The sequence below is a fragment of the Lontra canadensis genome, unplaced genomic scaffold (assembly GCF_010015895.1).
Source record: "Lontra canadensis isolate GAN:19392208 unplaced genomic scaffold, GSC_riverotter_1.0 scaffold153, whole genome shotgun sequence".
NCBI lineage: Eukaryota > Metazoa > Chordata > Mammalia > Carnivora > Mustelidae > Lontra > Lontra canadensis.
Window position 1 is genome coordinate 2142628 of NW_022631147.1, and position 21143 is coordinate 2163770.

The 21143-nt window shown below is 41.7% G+C and overlaps 1 protein-coding gene across 4 annotated transcripts in view; it reads left to right on the forward strand.

Moving 5' to 3' along the window:
- The first annotated feature begins 1367 nt into the window (after positions 1–1367).
- The window catches only part of LOC116859277 (cat eye syndrome critical region protein 2), a 172249-nt gene continuing 152473 nt past the window's right edge, over positions 1368–21143 (forward strand). For all 4 annotated transcript variants that reach the window (XM_032844394.1, XM_032844397.1, XM_032844393.1 and 1 more), the window contains exon 1: positions 1368–1567. In XM_032844394.1, the coding sequence (XP_032700285.1) occupies positions 1442–1567 (126 nt within the window). In that variant the 5' untranslated portion in view covers positions 1368–1441. The remainder of the gene's footprint in view (positions 1568–21143) is intronic.

The following is a 21143-nucleotide window of genomic DNA, read 5'->3' on the forward strand; positions in this document are numbered from 1 at the left end:
TAACTGCAATGACCAGTACAAGTCTCTGGGCATTCACTGTCGTTTTTCCACACTGCTCGTCTGGTTTTGAGGTGTTTTATTCTTCCTTCGGACTTAGAATTGTAACGTACTACAGAATTTAATATTTCTAAAGCACACACCTCAACACTCCTCTCCCAGAGCACATTCCCTCAGCCCGGGCGTGCAGATCTCCACCCCTCCCAGAGTACACTCCTCAGACCATCTCCCGTTTCCCATCCCCCCAGCTTTCTAACTACATTGTGCGCACTCTTCAAGGCAGCTTTTCTGCAGCCAGGGCAGTTGCAGGGCTCCGAGCCCGTCTTCTCTGGGGCGGTCACACGTGTCCATTCCCTGGGGTGGGTGGGTGGGGGTGTCGCTCTTCGCGCAAGGCTGCTGATTGGTGCCTCCCCCTACCCCACCCTTCCCGCCGCGCTCCAGCCTCCATCCTACTTGGTTCCAGCTTAACCAGCCCCACCACCTCCTTTCCTTGGAGAGAAGAGCCACTTTAGAGCTCCTTGGAACACCGTTCTTGGATGGAATAAAAGTGCTTGAGAACAGGTGGAAATCACTTTATCTCACCAGGCCTCACATTTCTGGGGGCCACAACCCACTGGTTCTCCAGGGATACTCTCAGCACCAATAATAACTGAACTCTCACACGTGCGTGTTTCGGGATCTAGCCCCTACCGAAAGCACCACCCAGCGGGCCCTTTAAAAGGACGCGACCACTAAGGCCAAGTGGGGGGTGGGAGAGACCCTTATTGTCCTTATTGGTCCAAGTCAGTAAACTCCTCAGTCCCAAACACCTGGAAAGCGGAGTTAGTCCCATTGCAGTTAATTGGGGGGTACTTCGCTCCCTTCAAGCCACACTCCTCTTCTTTCTTGGGGCGCTCAGTTCCCTCTCCCCTCCCCCTCTCTTCCAATTGCAGCTGTCCGGACTGGGGGTGGGGAGCGGGGGCGGGGGTTGTTGTTGTGGTGAGGGCAGCCCCGCCCCCTCCTCGTGGGCGGCCCCTCCCCCAGGCCCTCTGTTCGGCCCCCTCCCCCCGCTCCCCCCAGCCCCATCTGTTTTCCCCAGCGGTGAGATGATTATATTGTATGGTACTGGGGGCGGCCGTAGCCGCAGCCGCAGGATGGGTCGCGCGCGCGGACCCCGTCGGCAGCCGGAGCAGCAGACGCCTCAGTAACTCGGGCCCCCGAGCCACCGCCCCCCGCCCGGGTCGCCCGCCCTCAGCTCATGCACTCGCCGAGCGGCGGCAGCAGCGGGAGTAAGAGCCGCCGCCGCCGCCGCCACCCCCGCCCGAGAAGCTGAGGCGCTGAGGCGCTGCGCCGCTGCGCCGCGGCGGGAGTCCGAGGCGGGCGGGCGAGCGGTGCGCGGGCAGCGTGGGGCCGCCGAGGCGCGCTTGGGGTTCGGGGCCGCCGCCGCCACCGCCGCGCCTGGGAGATGTGCCCGGAGGAGGGCGGCGCGGCCGGGCTGGGCGAGCTCCGCTCCTGGTGGGAAGTCCCGGCCATCGCGCACTTCTGCTCGCTCTTTCGCACCGCGTTCCGCCTGCCCGACTTTGAGATCGAGGTGAGTGGCCGCGAGGAGCGGGCGAGGTGGCGCACCCCGCGCCCCTTTCTCCCCAGTCCCCCTCGGGAGTCCGGGAGCACCGTGCGGGAGGGAGCGGGGGGCACGCGGAGACTTTGGCCGGTAGTCCGCAGCCAGGGGCAGGGCTCGGAGGTGGGGGCACGAGGCACTCAAGGGCCGGAGCGCGGGCGGGGGCCGCGCCGGGCTCCGCAGGGGACGCCAAGTGCCGGCGTCCGGGCTCGGGACGTTCGCTCGTGGCCGCCGTGCCCACCCGCGCCTTCCGGGGCGAGGCGAAGCGGGCGGCGGGAGGGCGGGGGGAGAGTGCGCTTTTGTAAGAGTGGGACCGGGCCGGCTCTCCCGGGACTTCTCGGGCAGGAGGCTGAGTGTGTGGGGAGAGTGCGTGCGCGCGCTCCCTGCCCGGTGCCATTGAAGCGACGAGCCAGCTGCTCCGGGCGGGGACGGGGTGCGGGCTGGATTAACTCGGACGGGGCCGGGAGGCGGCCTGCGGCCGGTTGGGGGAGGGGTCTGTCGTACCGTGGGGAGACTCGCCCCCACGTCGGCGGGCGCGTGGAGGGGGAATCGGACTTTGCAGACTGCCGGAGGCCCGCGACTCCCGGGGGCGCTTTGGGTTAACTTCGGGCCGGCGGTGATGGGGGCCTGGGCTCGGGGGCGCGCTCTCCTCCGGGGAGCCGCCCGGCGCTCAGCCCTTGCTCGGGGCTCCGAGGCTGCGGAGGGAAAGTTTAGGACTCCGTTATTCTTTAATAGCGCTTTTCCTCGGAACATACAGCCCTCTTTATGCGGGGACCTCGGGAGCTCTTTGAGTTGATTTCGCCACCATTATTCCTCCGGGCGGGCGTGTTGTAAAGGGATGGCTTCTCTGGCCAGGCCGAAGGTGCTTTCAAACCCGGGGCTTTGTGATAACCGGACTAAAATCAGGGGGTCCTAGTAGCAGGGATGGTGGCGGGAGTGTGAGGAATGGAATGTACACGACGGCCCGGAGGAGTACCCAGCCCCTATAAGCATCCGTCCTCCTTTCTTTTATTTTTATTTTTGGAAGGGTGTGTGAAATATTTGATTGGTTGGCAGGTTGAATTGCTTGCCCTCCTATGGCAATGTATATGTAGTGGACTTACCACCTTTTGCCTTGGACAAAGGTAAAGGGAAACTGTTGGTCAGTTTTTTTTCTTTTCAGTTCTGCCAATGAGTTCGCCAATGGAGTAATCAAAATAAGAATTACTCTTTTCGAGGAACAAATCGTTGTTGTTGCCTCCCCACCCCCACCTATCCTACTTTCTGCCATTTTTGGATTGATTTTAGTTCGTTTATTCCTAGGATTTTTGCCTCACCTTTGTTTTTAGATTCAGTGTTGTTTGCGGAAATATCATTTGCTTCTTGTATGAATGAAGTGTTGAAACTTAACTCTTGTTGCAGAGTTAATGAAATTGGGAAAATAAAAAGATCGAAAGAAGTACGGTGGGAGAATGTAGGCGGATAAACTAGAACCACCTTCTGGCTTTTGGCGATTCTTAGTCCTGAAGCTGAGTAAAGCAATGTGATTAAATCGTAGGCTTCTGTTTTTAGGAAGATGTAATAACTTGGGCATTTTAGATAGCACCACAGCGTTTGCTTTCAAAGTTTGAACCTAATTGTAATAAGCACGATCTTTACTAAAAGTGTTAGTAGGATAACTGTTTTTATTTGGGAATGCTTAAATTCAAGAGATGTTTAACGGTTATTCTGGTAATACTGTTTTCTTTTAGTTGGTATAAAATCGTGAGTAGTTTAATTCTGTCCTGCTGCTCAAAATGGTGGCTGTTGTGGGAGGTGTTGCTTGTGACTGTGCCATCTTGGGTGATGGTAAACTTGTCCCCAGCCCATTTTCTTCCTTGCAAGATAATAAAATTGAGGTGATGTTGAATTACAAGTTGAGAGCTTAAGGACCCATTCTAAAAATACTGTGGAAAAATTTATCTTCCAAAATCCGTATACTCCCGTTTTGTTGATGGAAAAATAGAGGTAACTAATTTTACCTTAAATTGTTACAGATATCTAGAGTAATCTTTAAATAACTTATATTCTAAAAAATAAACTTGTGGTTTCTAAGTTTTAGCTGGTATATTTCCTAAGGAAATGTAAGCTGATCAAAGAGGTCAAATTTGTATGAACAAAAGAAGTGAAAAATCATTGTTACAGGTGAATAATTTGGGCTCTTTGAGATGATCTCTCTTTTGATTGGAGCGATTCTTGGAAGTGACACTACTGTTTTTAAACTGCATGCTGTTTGAAATACTTGCAACATGAATGAATATTTGGAATCCATATGCACATTTTTGTAATTATCCATACTGTTTTTACTAGAAGTTCAGTAGGTAGGTAACAGATGATAGTGACTTTTTAACTTCTGCAGTTCCCTTGTAATCCTTTCACGTGAGGTTTGTTTTGACATGGTTAATGCAAATTGTAACTTAAAGTTTTCAGTAGTTATCAGAAATTAAAATTAGTCCTTTTTAGGCTTCTAACAGATTTGACACATGACAGTGCAAAAACTCACTGAAAACATCAGATTCATGTATGTATGTAATCTCTACACCTAACATGGGGATCAAACTCACAACCCCTAGATGGAGTCCCAGGGCCCCTGAAAACATCAGTTTTAGTTCAAGTATAAATAAATAATTTTTTAATTAATTATTTATTTTTTGCTTAGGTGATTTTTAAATAACAGTTTATTGTCCTGACAGTTTGAGAAACAATCCCTTGGTTAGAGTGTATGATACAATGGAAGACCCTCCTTAAACAGAACAAACAAAAAACCAATTCTGATGCTGAATTGTATTTGTGAGGCCAACTGGAAAGGCCCTACCATCTTAATTTACTGCTACTTTAAAGGGTAAAAATGATGCATAATACCAAGTGGTAGAAGTTGTATATCAGCTTTTTTAGGAAACCAGTTTTCAGCTATGGGGAAAGATCTTGTTTTATCCTTGACCACCAGCCTGAACTCATGGATTTATAGAAAATTTTGGAAGTGGAATCCTCAAGGACTTGGCTTCTATTTATCTAGAATGAAGTAATCTCTTAGATAGGTGAAGGGCTGGGAGGATTCATGCTGCAGTTCTGCAAAAGGTCAAGATCTCCCACTTACGGAACTGGTCCCTAAAACATGGATAGTTTTATTTTTTCTTGTAAGAAAACTTTTTGCTCTGTTGATCAACCTTCAGTGTACTGGATTTCTTTAGGGATTCTGTAATCATCAGATGGAAAATCTGTGAATGTGTAGATAATGCTTTAAGTTTAGAATTTCTGGTTTGAAAAATAATACCGATGTTATATAAACCTTGAAAATTATAGCACCATGTAGGTAAGAGAATTAAAAATCACCCATAATTCCACCACTAAGAGATAAAAGCTATTGTTAACATTGTATCCCTCCACTTGGATAAAAGCTATTAACTGTTAACATATTTAGAAATTCCCAAATATGCTCACAATGTATTTGTGGCTTAGGTTAGGTACTGTTTTTATTTTTCAGAGGAGGAGATTGAAGTATAGCTGCACAACAGGAGATTAATAAAACTGAATTCGGTGGTTGGTATTATTAAGAGCCCCTACTCAACTAGGTGCTTAACTTCGACCTGGGAGATTACCAAAGAAACTCCTAATTCCTTTGTGTCAGAAGATTATCTATTAATATTTCAGAAACATTTCATTTAAATAAAGTATTTTATAATTGTTTAACATTCCAGTGGGTTAGGCTGGTTAAGTTTTTTTCCCAGTTTGAGAAGTGAAGAATGGTGAATTGACCTCTGCAAAGATTTAATGCTGATTTTTTTTTTTCCCTCCTTACCAGGTGCTCCTTACAGTAAATGTAGTGTCTTGATCAAAGTAAGGGAAGGGAGTGTGGAGTCATTTGAAGAGTCTGGTCTGGAGTTATTCATGACGGGTATGGGGTTGTGGGCAGAATTCCCATCACAAACATTTTGGGAATATTTTCCTCTAGAGAAGAGACTGTGGTGCCTCTAGGTGGCTCTTTGAAAATGGTCATGATGGTTTGTGTATTAGCAACGGGGTAAAAATAATCTGATTGTCAGTGCCTACTCTTTTCCCTGAGCTTTGTGCTGTTGAGTACTGAATCCTTTACCTGCTTCTTACTTGGCTCTCCTGTCTGGTTGTGGTTGTTCATAGGTAAAGTCTCTCACCTAATGAACATGATGATCTGGGGCCAGTATCTTTAATTCAGATTCCCGAATTGCACCCTTGGTGTTTCCTTGGATCCAATCCCTTAATCAAGGTCACCAAGCCATAAATTTTTATTTTTTAAAAATTTTCAATTTTTTTTTAAGTACTTTCTACACCCAACATGGTGCTCGAACTCATATCCCTGAGATCAAAAGCCCCATGCCCTACTGACTGAGCCATTCAGGCGCCCCCAAGGCATAAATTATTCAGCATGAAAATAAGAAACAAGAATTGCTGAGAGTAACTTATTAGTACATCTTTCATACCAGCAGTTCTTGAGCCTGGGCCTGTGGATGGGCTGTAGGAGATTTAATAATGTTGGTGTGCATATATGCAGTTTGCTTGAGGAGAGGGTCCTGTTGCTTTCATCAAATTCTGAAAGAGGTCCCCAACCACACAAAGGTTGAAAAGCCCTGAGCTAGATGAAACAATGAGTTAACCTTGAATAGGGGAACCAGAAGCCTAGTTTATGACACAAAATGCACTAGACTAGGAGTAGGAAACTTGAATTCTTACTCTAATTGCTCCACTAACTAGCTCTGTGACCTTGACAGGTTGGAATAGCCTAATGATAATGACACTTGCATAGTACTTGGTACATTTTTCCAAATGTTACCTCATTTATTTTATTGATTGATTGATTGTATGGATTGTATTTATTTGAAGTAAGCTCTACACCCAACCTGGGGCTTGAACTCATGACCCTGAGATCAAGAGTTGGATGCTCTACCAACTGAGCCAACCTGCTGTCCCCAAGTGGTATCTCATTTAATCCTTAGCTATCACTATAAGGTAGGAATTAATCCTCATTTTACAGATAAGGAGATTGGAAATATAGAGGCTGAGTTGCTTCCAGGTAGACTCTCACCCGGATCTTAGGTGCTTTGATAACAAATTCTTTGCCATTACTACTGTATCATACTGTTCTGATTTCATTATCTAAAATAAAAGACTAGGCCTATAAGTAATGGCCAAGCCTCCATAGTACAAATCTTGAGATCTTTGATTTTTAATAATGTGGGGTACAGAAGATCCTTCTAAAACTTTTTTTTTAAACAGATTTTATTTATTTATTACTTAGAGAGAGAGCGCATATGCACAAGCAGGGGAAGCAGCAGGCAGGGGGGAAGCAGGCTCCTGATTGAGCAAGGAGCCCAATGTGGGACTCCATCCCCGGACCCTGGATCATAACCTGAGGTGAAGGCAGATTCTTAACTGAGCCACCCAGGCATCCCCCTTTTAATACTTCTGCTGAACTAAGTACAGTGTCAAGTTCATGATTCCCTTTCTCCCTCCCTCCCTCCCTTTTCTTTTCCCCTCACTCCCTCCTCCCTCCTTCCCTCCTTCTTTCTTCTCACTCTTTCTTTCTTCCAAGATTTTATTTATTTGACAGAGACAGAGTGAGAGAGGGAACACAAGCAGGGGGAGTGGGAAAGGGAGAAGTAGGCTTCCCGAAGAGCAGGGTGGCTCGATCCCAGGACTCTGGGATCATGACCTGAGCTGAAGGCAGATGCTCAACAACTAAGCCACCCAGGCGCCCTGTCTTTTTTTTTTTTTTTAAAGATTTTATTTATTTATTTGACAGAGAGATCACAAGTAGGCAGAGAGACAGACAGAGATGAGGAGAAGCAGGCTCCTCGAGCAGAGAGCCCGATGCGGGACTCCACCCCAGGCCCCTGGGATCATGACCTGAGCCGAAGGCAGAGGCTTAACCCACTGAGCCACCCAGGTGCCCCATCATGTGACTCTTGATCTCAGGGATGGGAGTTCAGCCCCACCTTGGGCATGGAGATGACTTAAAAATTTCTCTCTCCCCAAAAGTGAATACTTGATCCCCTTTTTGTTTATTTTTAATTTTTTAAAGATTATTTATTTATTTTATTTGAGAGAGAGAGAGAGAGCATCAGAGGGGAGAAGGTAAGAGGGAGAAGCAGACTCCCTGTGGAGCTGGGAGCTCAATGGGGGACTCAGCCCGGGATCTCCGAGATCATGACCCAAGCCAAAGGCAGTCGCTTAACCAACTGAGCCACCAAGCTGCCCCCGTTCCCTTTCTGTTTATACCAACGTTTTGAAAGGGAAAGCTTCCTTTGCCAGCCATGTAAACCATCACTGGGGTAGTTGGGAGCTTCCACAGTCCTAGAAAGGGCAATACCCTCTCATCTCTGAAGAACAGCCTATGTTACCATCTGATTTGCTGTATGACGGAAGTTCACTTCAGTGTTGCTTAATTTTCTGGAACATAGTTAGGATAGCCTAAAATACACCTTGGCACCATTTGGTGCAATGGACTGTCTGCCCTTTGATCAGGAGAGGCTCTGCACTGGGTTCTTGTTGTGTGTTAGGAGTAACAGTGAGGAGCATTAGCAGAATGCTGGAACACTGCAGGTGCAAAAGCTGGTTTAGGTAAAAATTCAGTATGGACAGAGCCAAGGGGACAGAACTGTGCGGCTTCTAACTATGGTTTTAGATCTAACTGATGTGATTGAACATATTTTCAAAAGGAATCAAGCAGAAAGTCAGAAACCTGAATTGTGGGCCCACCTCTATCATTAACTTGATTTACAATCTTAGGCAGATTTTTGGTTTGCTCCATATGTTTGAAATGCCCCATACAAAAAATGGGAATTTTAGAGTAGATGATTCTTAGATTTTCCTAGGTTTTAAGTTCTAGGAATGGTTCTCAGCATGCTTAGCACTGTTAATTGATTCAGAAAATCATCGCCCTTGCTTACAGGGTCAAGGTTGTGACCTGTATTGGGATCCATGTTTTACAAATTAATTTTGAAAGCTACGAATGCATATTTGATTTGTTTATGGATTATATGAACTTGTCTTTCTGTGGAAATCTTGTCTGCAGATACACTGCTTTGAAAGTAGATTTTAGGACTTGATGATTGATATTTTCACTACCTCCAAGGTCCTCGAACTGAACTCTAAGGTTTTGTATTTTGAGATTGTGAGGAATTCTGGAGGATGAAGGTCTTGAGTTATGTTATATTCTCTTCACTTCTGTTTCTTCACTTATATTTAACATCATTCATACTTTGAACTTTGAATGATCCAGGTGTAGCTTCAGGCATGTGGCTTTCTTCTTATTTGGTATTAGAGTTTTTTTAGAAAGCCATGTTGTCTTTCTGTATTTTCGTATTTCAATAGATGCTGTTCCTTAGGTGCTTTTATTATACCTTCTTTACATTATCTTCTAACATTAATTTATATTGAAAAACTTGGGAAAGGTCTTTGAGTAAGTCTTATAATTAAGAATTGTTAGATAATAATATTGAGCTCAGAATTCTGTGGGTTTCTTTAAGGCTTGGGGTTTCTTAGCCTCAGCATTATTGGTATTTTGGATCACATAAGACTTTGTTGTGGAAAAGCTGTCATACACATTTTAAGCTGTCTAGAAGCATCTCTGGCCTCTACCCTTTACATGCCAGTAGCATCCCCAGTCATGACAAATAAAATTATCTCCAGACATTGCCAAATAATCTCCTGGGGGGGCCAAAAATCACCTCCATTTGAGATTTACTGCTGTAAAGTGTAAGTGGGAAGACTTTTCAGTTGTTCATTGTATAAAAGGTACACTGTGAAGAAGATAAGTTTTTCCTTCTAATAGTAATTTTTTTTCTTAAATGCAAAGCTTTAGGTTTATAAAAGCTGAAGGAAGTTAAAGTTGCTTGCAGATGTGCATGTCAGTAGTAATTGCACATGTCAGAAAACTGGGAAGCAGAGGTTTTAATATTTTTCTATCCTGGGGAGTCATTTAAGGAGAGAAGTAAACCAATAGAGAGGGTGTTGTGGGGTTAACTGGATCCCTGAGCCTCCCTTAGGCAAGGCCTGGCTTCCTGGCACTATTGGGGAAGAGGGGTGTTGGGCTATTTAGCCTCAGGCTGGCTTCTGTGCTGCCATTGCCTGTCAGGGCACAGGGTCTTCTTGACAAATCTCCTGAGCCTCGCACAGTGGTGGACTGTGGGGACTGGGGGTGGTTAGTTATGACCAGGTTGAAAGTTCAGTGAGACCTAAGTTGAGGGGGTGGGTGTGCGCACACGCGTATGCTTACATATCTGAGACATAAAGGTATGTCGTTATACAAAGTTTATTACTCCATCAGAATTTTTGCCTTAGAACACACCCATCACAGAACCTTTCTTGAGGTTGCTCTAAGTATTTTTCATGATTTCTCCCACTGCATTTTCCTTGTAGGCAAGTATGGCGAAACAGTTTATGGATCAAGTAGGTTTTCATTTTGGTTTGGAACAAAAATTGTATTGTGATGGATGGTGACTTAGAGGTAAAAGTCTAGGAAGAAAGATACTGTAGAACTTCAAGGGAGATGGTGTCATTGTGGCCTCCAAAGGTATCTTTTATGTCGAGTGTCCATCTCAGCATCCTGCTTGCCATCTTGTGGTGTTTGGTCCCCGCAGGGATCCAGCACCTTATTTTTTGTTCTTTATCTTTCTTGACTGGGACCTAAGGCCTGACCACACATTTTTTTCTCCCCTACTCCATTGTTGTGCTAATCTATTGCTGTCGTCCTAGGTTCATTTTGGGCTGTGGTGGAGGAAAGTGGAATTTCTGGCCTGAATCAGGGTATTAAATTCCAGAATCTGTATAAATAGGTTGAGGTGAAGTCAGTCACTTTTGCAGCCAAAGGCAGTTTTCTCCTTCAGGAGGGCGAATGACCCCTCAGAATAATTCTGTTTGGTGCTCTGTTCTGCACATCATTACTCACACACCCCTTTAAAATGGAATATGGCTTGTGTAAAAATATATGAAATACAGTATTTTGTTCTCTAGTTTAAAGTCCCTGATCTCATGTGACCTTTATGATTGGATTGGCTTTAAGCGATGTCATGTTCTTGTAAGTTTCATACTATAATGGTAGGCTGTTAGCTTTGATTCTATAGCCCAGACTCTTTAGGAGCAGTGTTCTACTTTTTCCCAAGGGTGGGTTTGCTAGAGTAACTGCCTGACTTGGCAATATGTCACTGAGGCATGTGGCCACCTGAATTAAATGTGTGAATGGTTGTCATAGCAGACTGTGTGCATCCTTCTGTGCCCCTCCCCCCCATAACCTCTAAAAATACATGAAAATAGAGGAAGTGTTAGGGTTACAATTGCCCTAACCACTTTATGTCTTTAATGTTGAACCTTTAAATCACCTCCAATTAATAATTCCTAGGAATGGAATGAGTTCTTGCAATTGTGAATGCTGTTAAGCAGTCTGGTTGGCTATAACAGTGTTTTTTCTCCTGACCAGTTCCTTTTGATGAACACCCCTTCCCTGAGTGTTCATTGTTTCAGCAACAATGGGCCTAAGGACAGTTGATTTGCTTGATAGAAAATGTGTTAAATTAACAGATCTACTTCTTTAGCAAATCTTTTCTCTCCCCCATTGCCTATTGTGTCTCCTCTGTCTCCCTGAAAGGTTGTGTTTGCAGATTCTTTTAGGTGTGGGAGAAAATTTTTATAATCAGTGTCCTGAAGTTCTTTGTTCAGGAGACACTTATATGGGGGAAAGGTGATTTAAAGAAAAATTTCACCTGTTGGCATAATTAAAGGGTCTAACTTTTTTTCCCCCCCATTCTTAGACTGGTATTGATTTGGTTTAGTATCCTACACAGATTTATTATTTTCCCCCCACATTGTTTCTGAAAGACTTCTCTCACCTCATTTGCCATTGTGTTGTTAAAGCAGGCCTCTTTACAGGACTTTGGGGATTGGGAGTGGAATGTTCTAATTGATGGTGAGGATACTTATGTCTTCCTAACACTAAATTTTCATCACTTTCAGTGATGGAGCCCATCATAACTGTATGTGGATTTCTGTAATTTGCAACTCTTTCAAGTAATAGTGGAATTAAAAGGAAAAGGAGAATCTCAAATCCCAATCAGTCTGTCTTCTGTTTTTTTTATTAATATTCGGGTTTCAGAGGTACGTGACAAGATTGCTATTCTGCTGTCCTCCGGAATTACAGTATGTTTAAAAAAAAAAAAGTGAGTGGGTAGCAGTGATAGTGGAAAACATATGTTATGTGCCAGACGAGTTATAGAATGTATGAACTCTGTAGGAATTCAGGGGCAGGCAGTAATCATGAACAAAATGCTTTCCAGAGAAGGCAGGCTTTGGAGGTTCATATTGAGTATGTCAGAAAAATCTACTTAGATCAGAGAGTTCTTTTCTTAGAGAGGGCTAATAAAAAATGAGGTTGAGAAATAGTAAGGCAGACATTGTAGCAAGCCTTGAATGCCAGGCTCACTGGTGTTAAACATTTTTATTCAGGCGTTGAACTTTAAGACAAGAATGACAACAAAATTTTAGATTGAGAATGTCTTGTGTACTAAAGATTTTAGATTAAATCTGGTCTTGGAAGCTGGGATAGAACAGAGTGAAGGAAGAAAGACTAGTTTAAGTATTGGAGTGGAAATGAGTGAAATGCTGAAGGTAGTGGTAATAGGAAAGGACATTCATCACTGGCGTTATTGAAGAATGGGTAGGACTAGATGATTAATAACGTTGGATTCATAAAGAAGGTTGAATCAATTAAGGATGTTTTTGGCTGCAAGTAAAGCATGTCATACTAATAGCAGCATAAAACACTTTGGACCAGCCTGGAACATAGTCTGGAGGAATGTGGTTTCTGACAGATATGGCAGCTCTGACGAGTACAGTTCAGCAGTTGGCAGTGGTGCTCCCATGGTCACAGGGTGGATTCTGCAGCTCCCAGGTCTGCATTGCTGAGTGATGCAGAGAAGTACAAGAAAATTACAATTGAAAACAGCCATTGAGTTGGTGATTTGAAGAGGTCAGAGATGTCTTCAGAGAAGCCTCTTTGAAAGAGAAAGAGCGAGGCTAAAGCTGCATTCTCCTGGAATGAGAGAGGGAGAGTTCTCTAGGAAGCTTAAGAAAATGATGGAAAAGAAGGAACTTAAAAAGATTTTTCAAGAATAATCCAAAAAGAAATCTTAGTTCTTACATGGTTAACATTAATGTTGTACGGAGGGAGTCAATTAATAGTATAGTTTTTGTTTGTTTATTTAAAGAAAAGCCAGCCTGTTTCCAAATTCTACTCCATGTTTTATACCAGCAATCCTTCCTTTCTCCCTCCAATTATTGGGAGGGGGCTGCTAGTTACCTAAGACTGTTAGTTGCTCAGTGCTTTAGCTTCCTGTTTAGTAAAATGAAAATCCAGACACAGAAATGAATGCTTTTAATCTTTAGAATTTTAGATTTACTCTTGATTAACTCTTGATTGTTTGGAGTACTTCAGTTTTTAGTTTTTCGGTTGTTAAGTATTTAATGATCTGTAAGACTGCTACTTAATGCAACTCTGTTATCCTTTTGTAATGGGCGCATATATTTACAAATAAGACAGGTATTAATGATAAGTATTCTGCTAACACATTCCCCATGTCCGATGGAAGTTACAGAAGAACAGAAGGCATTTTTTGCTTATTTGTCTTATCTCCCCGTTGGCTCTACAGAACCTTTTGGAGGATATCTGGCAGTTCTAGTAGCCCCTTAGCACTTCTCCCTCTCCTGGGTCGAGTAAATCTATATCCTGGCTAGTAACCTAACACATCTTGCAAGAAAAGATGAACTGGGTCAATCAAACTCCCATTGTTGAAAGTGTAACCTAGGAAATGTAAGGATTATCGAGTTAGTGTGGAAAAGAAGCTGAAAGGTCACTGTGAGAAGCCATGATAAAAGCCAAAAAAATTGTGCTTATGAGGCAGCAGAAACTGCCAGACACTCAGCATTAGAGGAATTAATGGGAAGGTTCCAGCTCTAGTCCCTTGGCATATATCCTATAGGAACCTCCAAGCATCTGAGGGAGTCCACATTCATTGCCCCCCAAAGAACCTAACACCTTCCTAATTTCTCTTTATGTGCATACATTAAATATTTATAAAGGTAGGCTCATACTTTTACATACCCAACAGGATCCTGTTTTACTTAGTTAACAATATTACATGATATATGCCCTTTCATCTCTACGTTATGACTTTTAATAGCTTCAGAGTATTGGCACTCTCATCCATTTAGCCAATTTTCTATGGGCCATTGAGGTTATTTTTAGTTGTTTTCTGTCATTACAATCATGAACAGAAACTTTTTCCCCAAGATTGGTGTTTTTGTTTTTGTTTTTTAATTTTTGGTTTTTTTTTTTAATTTTTTAAAATTAACATATAATGCTGTTTTTTTTTTTTTAAGATTTTATTTATTTATCTGACAGAGAGAGATCACAAGTAGACAGAGAGGCAGGCAGAGAGAGAGAGAGGGAAGCAGGCTCCCTGCTGAGCAGAGAGCCCGATGTGGGGCTCGATCCCAGGACCCTGAGATCATGACCTGAGCCGAAAGCAGCGGCTTAACCCACTGAGCCACCCAGGCGCCCCTGCTGTTTTTTATTTTTAAATAATCTCCACACCCAGCTTGGGGCTCAAACTCATGAACCTGAGATCAAGAGTCATAAGCACTTCTGACTGAGCTAGCCACGTGCCCCAGATTAGTGTTTTTAATGATTAGACTTTTGTTATTACCTTCTATTTGAAGTCATAAGTTTTGAGTTTTCTTCATTCATTTTTTAAATCTTCTATTTTATGAATTTGGTGCCGGCAGTGGGTGCTCTAGGCAGGCTTCACGTGTTTCTAATGCATCAGCTTAGATCTTTTTTAAAATTGAGATATGGTGGACATAAAACGTTATTAGTTTCAGGTATACAACATAATGATTTGATACTGTATATACTGTGATGTGATTATCACAGTAAGTCTGGTTAATATCCATCACCGCATATAGTTACAGATATTTTTTCTAGTGATGAGAATTTTATTATTTATTTTTTTAAAGATTTTTTATTTATTTAATTGACAGAGAGACACACAGTGAGAGAGGGAACACAAGCAGCGAGAGTGGGAGAGGGAGAAGCAGACTTCTGCTGAGCAGGGAGCCGATGCAGGGCTCTATCCCTGGACCCCGGGATCATGACCTGAGCCTAAGGCAGCCGTTTAACGACTGAGCCACCTCAGGCACCCCGTGATGAGAACTTTAAAAGACCAACTCTCTTAGGAGGGGCTGGCTGACTTAGTCAATAGAGCATGGAACTCTCGATCTCAGGATTGTGAGTTCAAGCCCCACATTGGGCATGGAGCCTATTTAAAAAAAAGACCTACTCTCATACCAACCTTCAGATATACAGTACAGTATTGTATATTGTGGTCACTGCCATACATAACATCCCCAGGACTTATTGATTTTATAACTGGAAATTTGTACCTTTTGACTACCATATTGCCCACCCCCTACTCTGCCTCTAGCAGCCACCAATGCATTCTCTGTATCCGTGAGTTTGGTGGATAGATTATTATTAATTATAAATAATAATTATTAAATTAATAGTAATATTTAAATTTAAATCATAACTAAATTAAATTTATGATTAAATTAAATATATTTTAAATTATTAATTTAATAATTATTAAACATTATTAATCTGTGTTTTTATCTTTTTTAAGATTTCACACATAAATAAGATCATACACTATTTGTCTTTCTCTGTCTGACTTATTTCATTGAGCATAATGCCCTCAAGTTCTATTCATGTTCTTGGAAATGGCAAGATCCTTCTTTTTTTTTAATTGCAGAATAATATTCTCATTTTGTGTGTATACCACATTTTCTTTCTTCATTCATTGATGGACCCTTAGATCGCTTCTATGCCTTGGCTGTTGTGAATAATGCTGCAGTAAACATGGGATGCAGATATTTTTTTCAAGGTAGTGTTTTCATTTCCTTTGGATAGACTCAGAAGTAGAATTGCTGGATCATGTGGTAGTTCCATTTGAGGAACCTCCATCCTGTTTTACTATGTAGTGGCTAGACCAATTTACATTATAACCAACAGTGCAAAAAGGTTTTATTTTTTCCATATCCTTGCTAATACTTGTTATTTGTTGTCTTTTTGATGAAAGCCATTCTAACAGGTATCAGGTAACATCTTATAGTTTTGATTTGCATTTCCCTGATGATTAGTGATGTTGATCATCTTTTCAAGTACCTGTTGGCCATTTTGTGTGTCTTTAGAAAAATGTCTACTCATATCCCCTGGCCATTTTAAAATCAGATTGTGCATTTTTTTTTGCTATTGTGTTGTATTTATCTGTTTTGAATTCCCCATGAGGTAGACATCACCTTTATCTCACCCTGTAGATGAAGAAACAGAGGCACACAGACCTGAACTGATTTGCCCAAGGTCACATAGTCAGCAGGTGGCAGAACCCAGAACTGAACCTGGAAAGTTTGACTTCAGTAAAATGTCAAGACCTTTATTGGTAAAGGAACTGAGCAGTAGTGTTGATGAGAGAGGAAAACTGATAGCCAGTGCACATTCTTTAGGGACCTGTAGAAAGGTAGGTGAAAATATGTTTTTGTTATATCAGGCATTAAAAAGGAGTCTTAAGCAAAACTGTAGAGAGCACAGAGTTAGGAAAAATGACATTAGACAGTTTCTAAATTTATTTTTTAAGTAATTCCTAAACTCAGCATGGGCCTCAAACTCAAAACCCTGAGACCAAGAGTCACATGCTGTACCTATTGAGCCCACCAGGCACCCCAGGAAGATGACATTTTAGAAGTGAGAGAAGTCAATTTTTTCTCTTATTACTTAAATTATATGCAGAGTATGTCAGTGTCTTTTAAGAATTATTTACTTTTGGGGCGCCTGGGTGGCTCAGTGGGTTAAAGACTCTGCCTTCGGCTCAGGTCATGATCCCAGGGTCCTGGGATCGAGCCCCATATCAGGCTCTCTGCTCGGCAGGGAGCCTGCTTCCTCCTCTCTCTCTCTCTCTGCCTGCCTTTCTGCCTGCTTGTGATCTCTATCTGTCAAATAAATAAATAAAATCTTTAAAAAAAAAAAGAATTATTTACTTTTGTTTTCTCATTCTCCTCTAACAACTGGCTGGCACTTTTTAAACATTCTTTATATTTAAATAATGTCAAACTTACAGAAAAGGTATATATGACTCGTACAAAGAATTCCTGAGCCCCTTGGCCTGTGTTCCCCATTTGCTCTATCATTACCTCCCTCTTCTCCCCACCATTCCTCCTCTATCCATTATCCTTTCATTCATTCATCTGTTCATCCACTCTTTCTACCTATATAATAATTTATCCCCTTTACTTTCTGAGAGTAATGTGCAGACATGATCCCCTTTCACATTCTCTCATATACATCATAGTATCGTTATCAGAATCAGGAAATTAATACTAAATAAGATCTATAGGTAATATATCAGCTATTACCAACCTACCCAATAATATATATATATAATATATATAACTCATATATTATTACACATGTTTAATATAGTATTATTTTAGAAATTATTTTTGTGGTTCAGGTTTTTAATCTAGAATCATGCATAGTATTTAGTTATTGGGTTTCTTTAGGCTCCTTTAATCTGAAATGGGTTTTAAGCTTGGCCTTCTGGGAAGAGTACATTTTATTGATTGCTGCTCAATTTGGGTTCATTGAATGTACCCTCATGATTAGATTCAGGTACTGTGGTTTTGGCAGGAATGCTGAGGAACTGCGTGTGATGTCCTTTGTGCATCATATCAGGAGTTACGGTGATGCCAGTTGGTCCCATTATTGTTGCTGGTTGTTATCACTTGGTTCAAGATGATATCTGCCAGGTGTCACCACTGTGAAGTTACTGTTTTTCCCTTGTAATTAATACATACCTGGTGGGGAATACTATGTAAACATCCTGTTTTTCATTAGAATTTCACCCATTAGTAATTTTAATCCATGCAGGATTCTTTGGTTCATTGATTACATCATAGCTGCCAAATAGGTGTTTCAAAATTCCATCATTCCTTTTTTTTTTTTTTTTTTAAAGTAAGTGGTACAGGGTACCTGGTGGCTCTAAGTGTCTGCCTTCAGCTCATGATCCCAGGATCCTGTGTTGTAGGGTTCCCTGTTTAGCAGGGAGTCTACTACTCTCTGCCCTTCCCTCACCCCTTGTGCTCTCTCTCACACATACGAGAGCTCTCTCCCTCAAATAAATAAAAATAAGGTAAGTGGTACACTCAACGTGGAGTATGAACCCAAGATCCTGATACGAAGAGTCTCATGTTCTATCAACTGAGCCAGCCAGGCACCCCTCCATCATTCCTTTTACATTAAGTTGGCATTCAGTTTTCATTCATGGATTCATGTTTGATTCAAAACCGTTTTTAGTGTCTGGTAAGAATACAATTTTATAAAATGTTTTTTCTCTTGGGAATTTTCTAAAGTGAGTGTACAATGATATAACAGTATTCAGAATGAAATAGTCTTTTAAAGCTTCAGATCTCGCTTTTTCTTTTTACTTCGAAAAGTTTCAATCTCGAGGGAAGTTCAGAGAAGTAAGTATAAGTGAACCCCTGCACACTGTTTACTCTAGATTCACCAGTTAACATTTTACCACATCAGCTTTATGTTTTAAGTTGGCATGGTGATGATACTTTATCAAGAAAATACTTTGGCATATACTTTTGAAGAATAGGGACCTTTTTCTGGATGCTCACGGTAGTGTGTTCACATTTATTTATTTTTATTTATTTATTTTTTAAAAAGATTTCACCCATGTATCTGAGAGAGCAAGACTGAAAGAGAAAGTGACATTTGGGGTCAGGGAGAGGCAGAAGCAGACTCCCTGCAGAGCAGGGAGTCCAGCACCCCTCGATCCCAGGATCCCAGGATCATGACCTGAGCCAAAGGCAAACACTTAACCTACTGAGCCACCCAGGTGCCCCTTGTGTGTTCACATTTAAGAAAATTAACAATTCTATAATCGTATCTAGTAAACAGTCCACATTCAAATATCTTCATTTATCCCCACAATGACTTTTACATATGTTGTCCCTGCCTTTATCCTGGTTTACACATTGTGTTTGGCTGTTAAGGGAATAGTTTTTAAAAGAAAATTTGGTAAAATGATGAAAATTTCAAGTTGAAAGTATATTAGGTGAAATCCTAAGAAAAAGAGAGGCAGTTTATTGGAATAACACTGGCTCCAGTCCAGGCTGTGCTCAAGGTCTGCACAGCTAGCTACTTAACCTATTTGAGCCTGTTTCTTTATTGGCAAGTTCTACACTTATTCCTTAGGGTTATTATGAGATTTGAATGATCTAAGGCATATGAGGGCCTGGCACAGTAGATTTAAACAAATTATTATTATTATTAAATTATTTTCTCAATTTCGATTTTTGAATTATAATATAACTGAGAATCATTTGGGAGAAAGGAATGAAATAAAGATGTGTTTGTGATTTCCCCCTTTTTTTTTAGAGAGAGAGTATGAATGTGGGGGGTGATGGGGCGGGACAGAGGGAGAAAGAATCTTAAGCAGGCTCTATGCCCAGTGCAGAGTCAGATGGTGGGTGGATCTCACAACCCTGAGATCGTGACCTGAGCCAAAATCAAGAGTCAGGCGCTTAAGTGACTGAGCCACCCAGGTGCCCCTTCCATATTTATTTTGAAGTCAAATTATAAGGTAGTAAAATTGTTAATAAAAAAAACAATGTATTGTGCTTATGTGATTACTGAACATACAGTTGAATAGCTTTATTAAGATATAATTAATACCACATGATTTACCCATTTGAAGTGTAAAATATAGTGGCTTTTACTATGTTTACAGATGGGTGCTGTTATCACCCCAGTCAATTTTAGAACATTTTCTTAACCTCAAAAAGAACCTCCCTTTGCTATCCCACTTCTACCTTCCTGTCTACCCCCTTCCTCAGCCTTAAGCAACCACTTATCAGATTTCTATAGACACCCTTTTTCTTAGTTTTCATGATGAATGGAATCATATGGTATGTGGTCTGATGTTACCGGTTTTTTCCACTTAGCAAATTGTTTTCAAGTCTCATCAGTGTTGTAGCAAGTATCAGTAGTTCATTCCTTTTTATAGCTGAATAATAATATTCCATTGTATGAAGATATTATATTCTATTTACTTGTTAATGGGTATTTATGTTACTTCTACTTTTTTGGCAGTTATGAATATGCTGCTATGAACAGTGGTATACAACTTTTTTTGTGATCATATGTCTTCATTTGGGGGGGAGGTATATACCCAGGAGCTGAGTCATGTGGTACATGTATTTGATCATTTGAGAAACTGCCTATCAAAGAGGATGCATCATTTTCTGTTCCCACCAGCAGTGTGTGAAGGTTCCAGTTGCTCCACATCCTTGCCAACACTCATTATCTTGTTATTGGACTCTAGTCTTACCATCTAGTTGGTATGATGTAGTATCTCAGTGTGGTCTTGTTTCGCATTTCCTGATGACTGATGCTGTTGAGCATCCTTTTATTTGCTTATTGGCCATTTAAATATCTTTCTTGGAGAAATATCAATTCAGATCCTTTACCCGTTTTAAAATTGGGTTGTTGGGGCACCTGGATGGCTTGAGCAGTTAAGTGTCTGACTCGATCTCAGCTCAGGTCTTTATCTCAGGTTTATGAGTACAAGCCCCACCTTGGGCTCCGTCCCTTTTTTTTTTTTTTTTTTTTTGACATAAACTCCCTCTGTTCCTAACATGGGGCTCAGACTCATGACCCTGAGACCAAGAGTTGCATGCTCTGCTGACTGAGCCAGCCAGGAGCCCTGGAGTTCTTTATATATCTTAGATAGAAGTTCTTTATTAGTTCTGTGAGATGCAGATATTTTCTCCCATTTGTGGGTTGCCTTTTCACTTTCTTGACGATGTCCTTTGAAGAACAAAAGGTTAAAAATCGTGCTATTGGTGTCATATATAAGAATCCTATGCCAAACCCAAGGTCATGAACTTTTTCCTCTATGCTTTCTTCTAAGAGTTTTATAATCTGTAGTATATTATAATATTTAGGTCTTTGATCCAATTTGTATTATTTTTTATATATGATGTGAGGTTAAGGGTCCAACTTCATTCTTTCTCATGTGGCTATCCAGTTGTCCCAGCATGGTTTGTTGAAAAGACTATCCTTTCCCTGTGGAATAGCCATGACACCCTTGTTGAAAATAAGTTGATCATGGACACGTGGGTTTATTTCTAAACTCTAATTGTGTTTCAGTGAACTATATGTCTCCTTGTGCCCATACTACACTATCTTAATTCATAATGCTTTGAGTTGAAATCTGGAACTGTGAGTCCTCTTCCTTTGTTCTCTTTCAGGATCATTTTGGCTGTGCTTGGGTCCCTTTAGGTCAGTTTCTACTAAGACATCAGCAGGGATAGGGATATCAGAGTCTAATAGGTATTATTATATTTGAATAAGTAGATCAGTTTGGGGGGTATTACCATATTA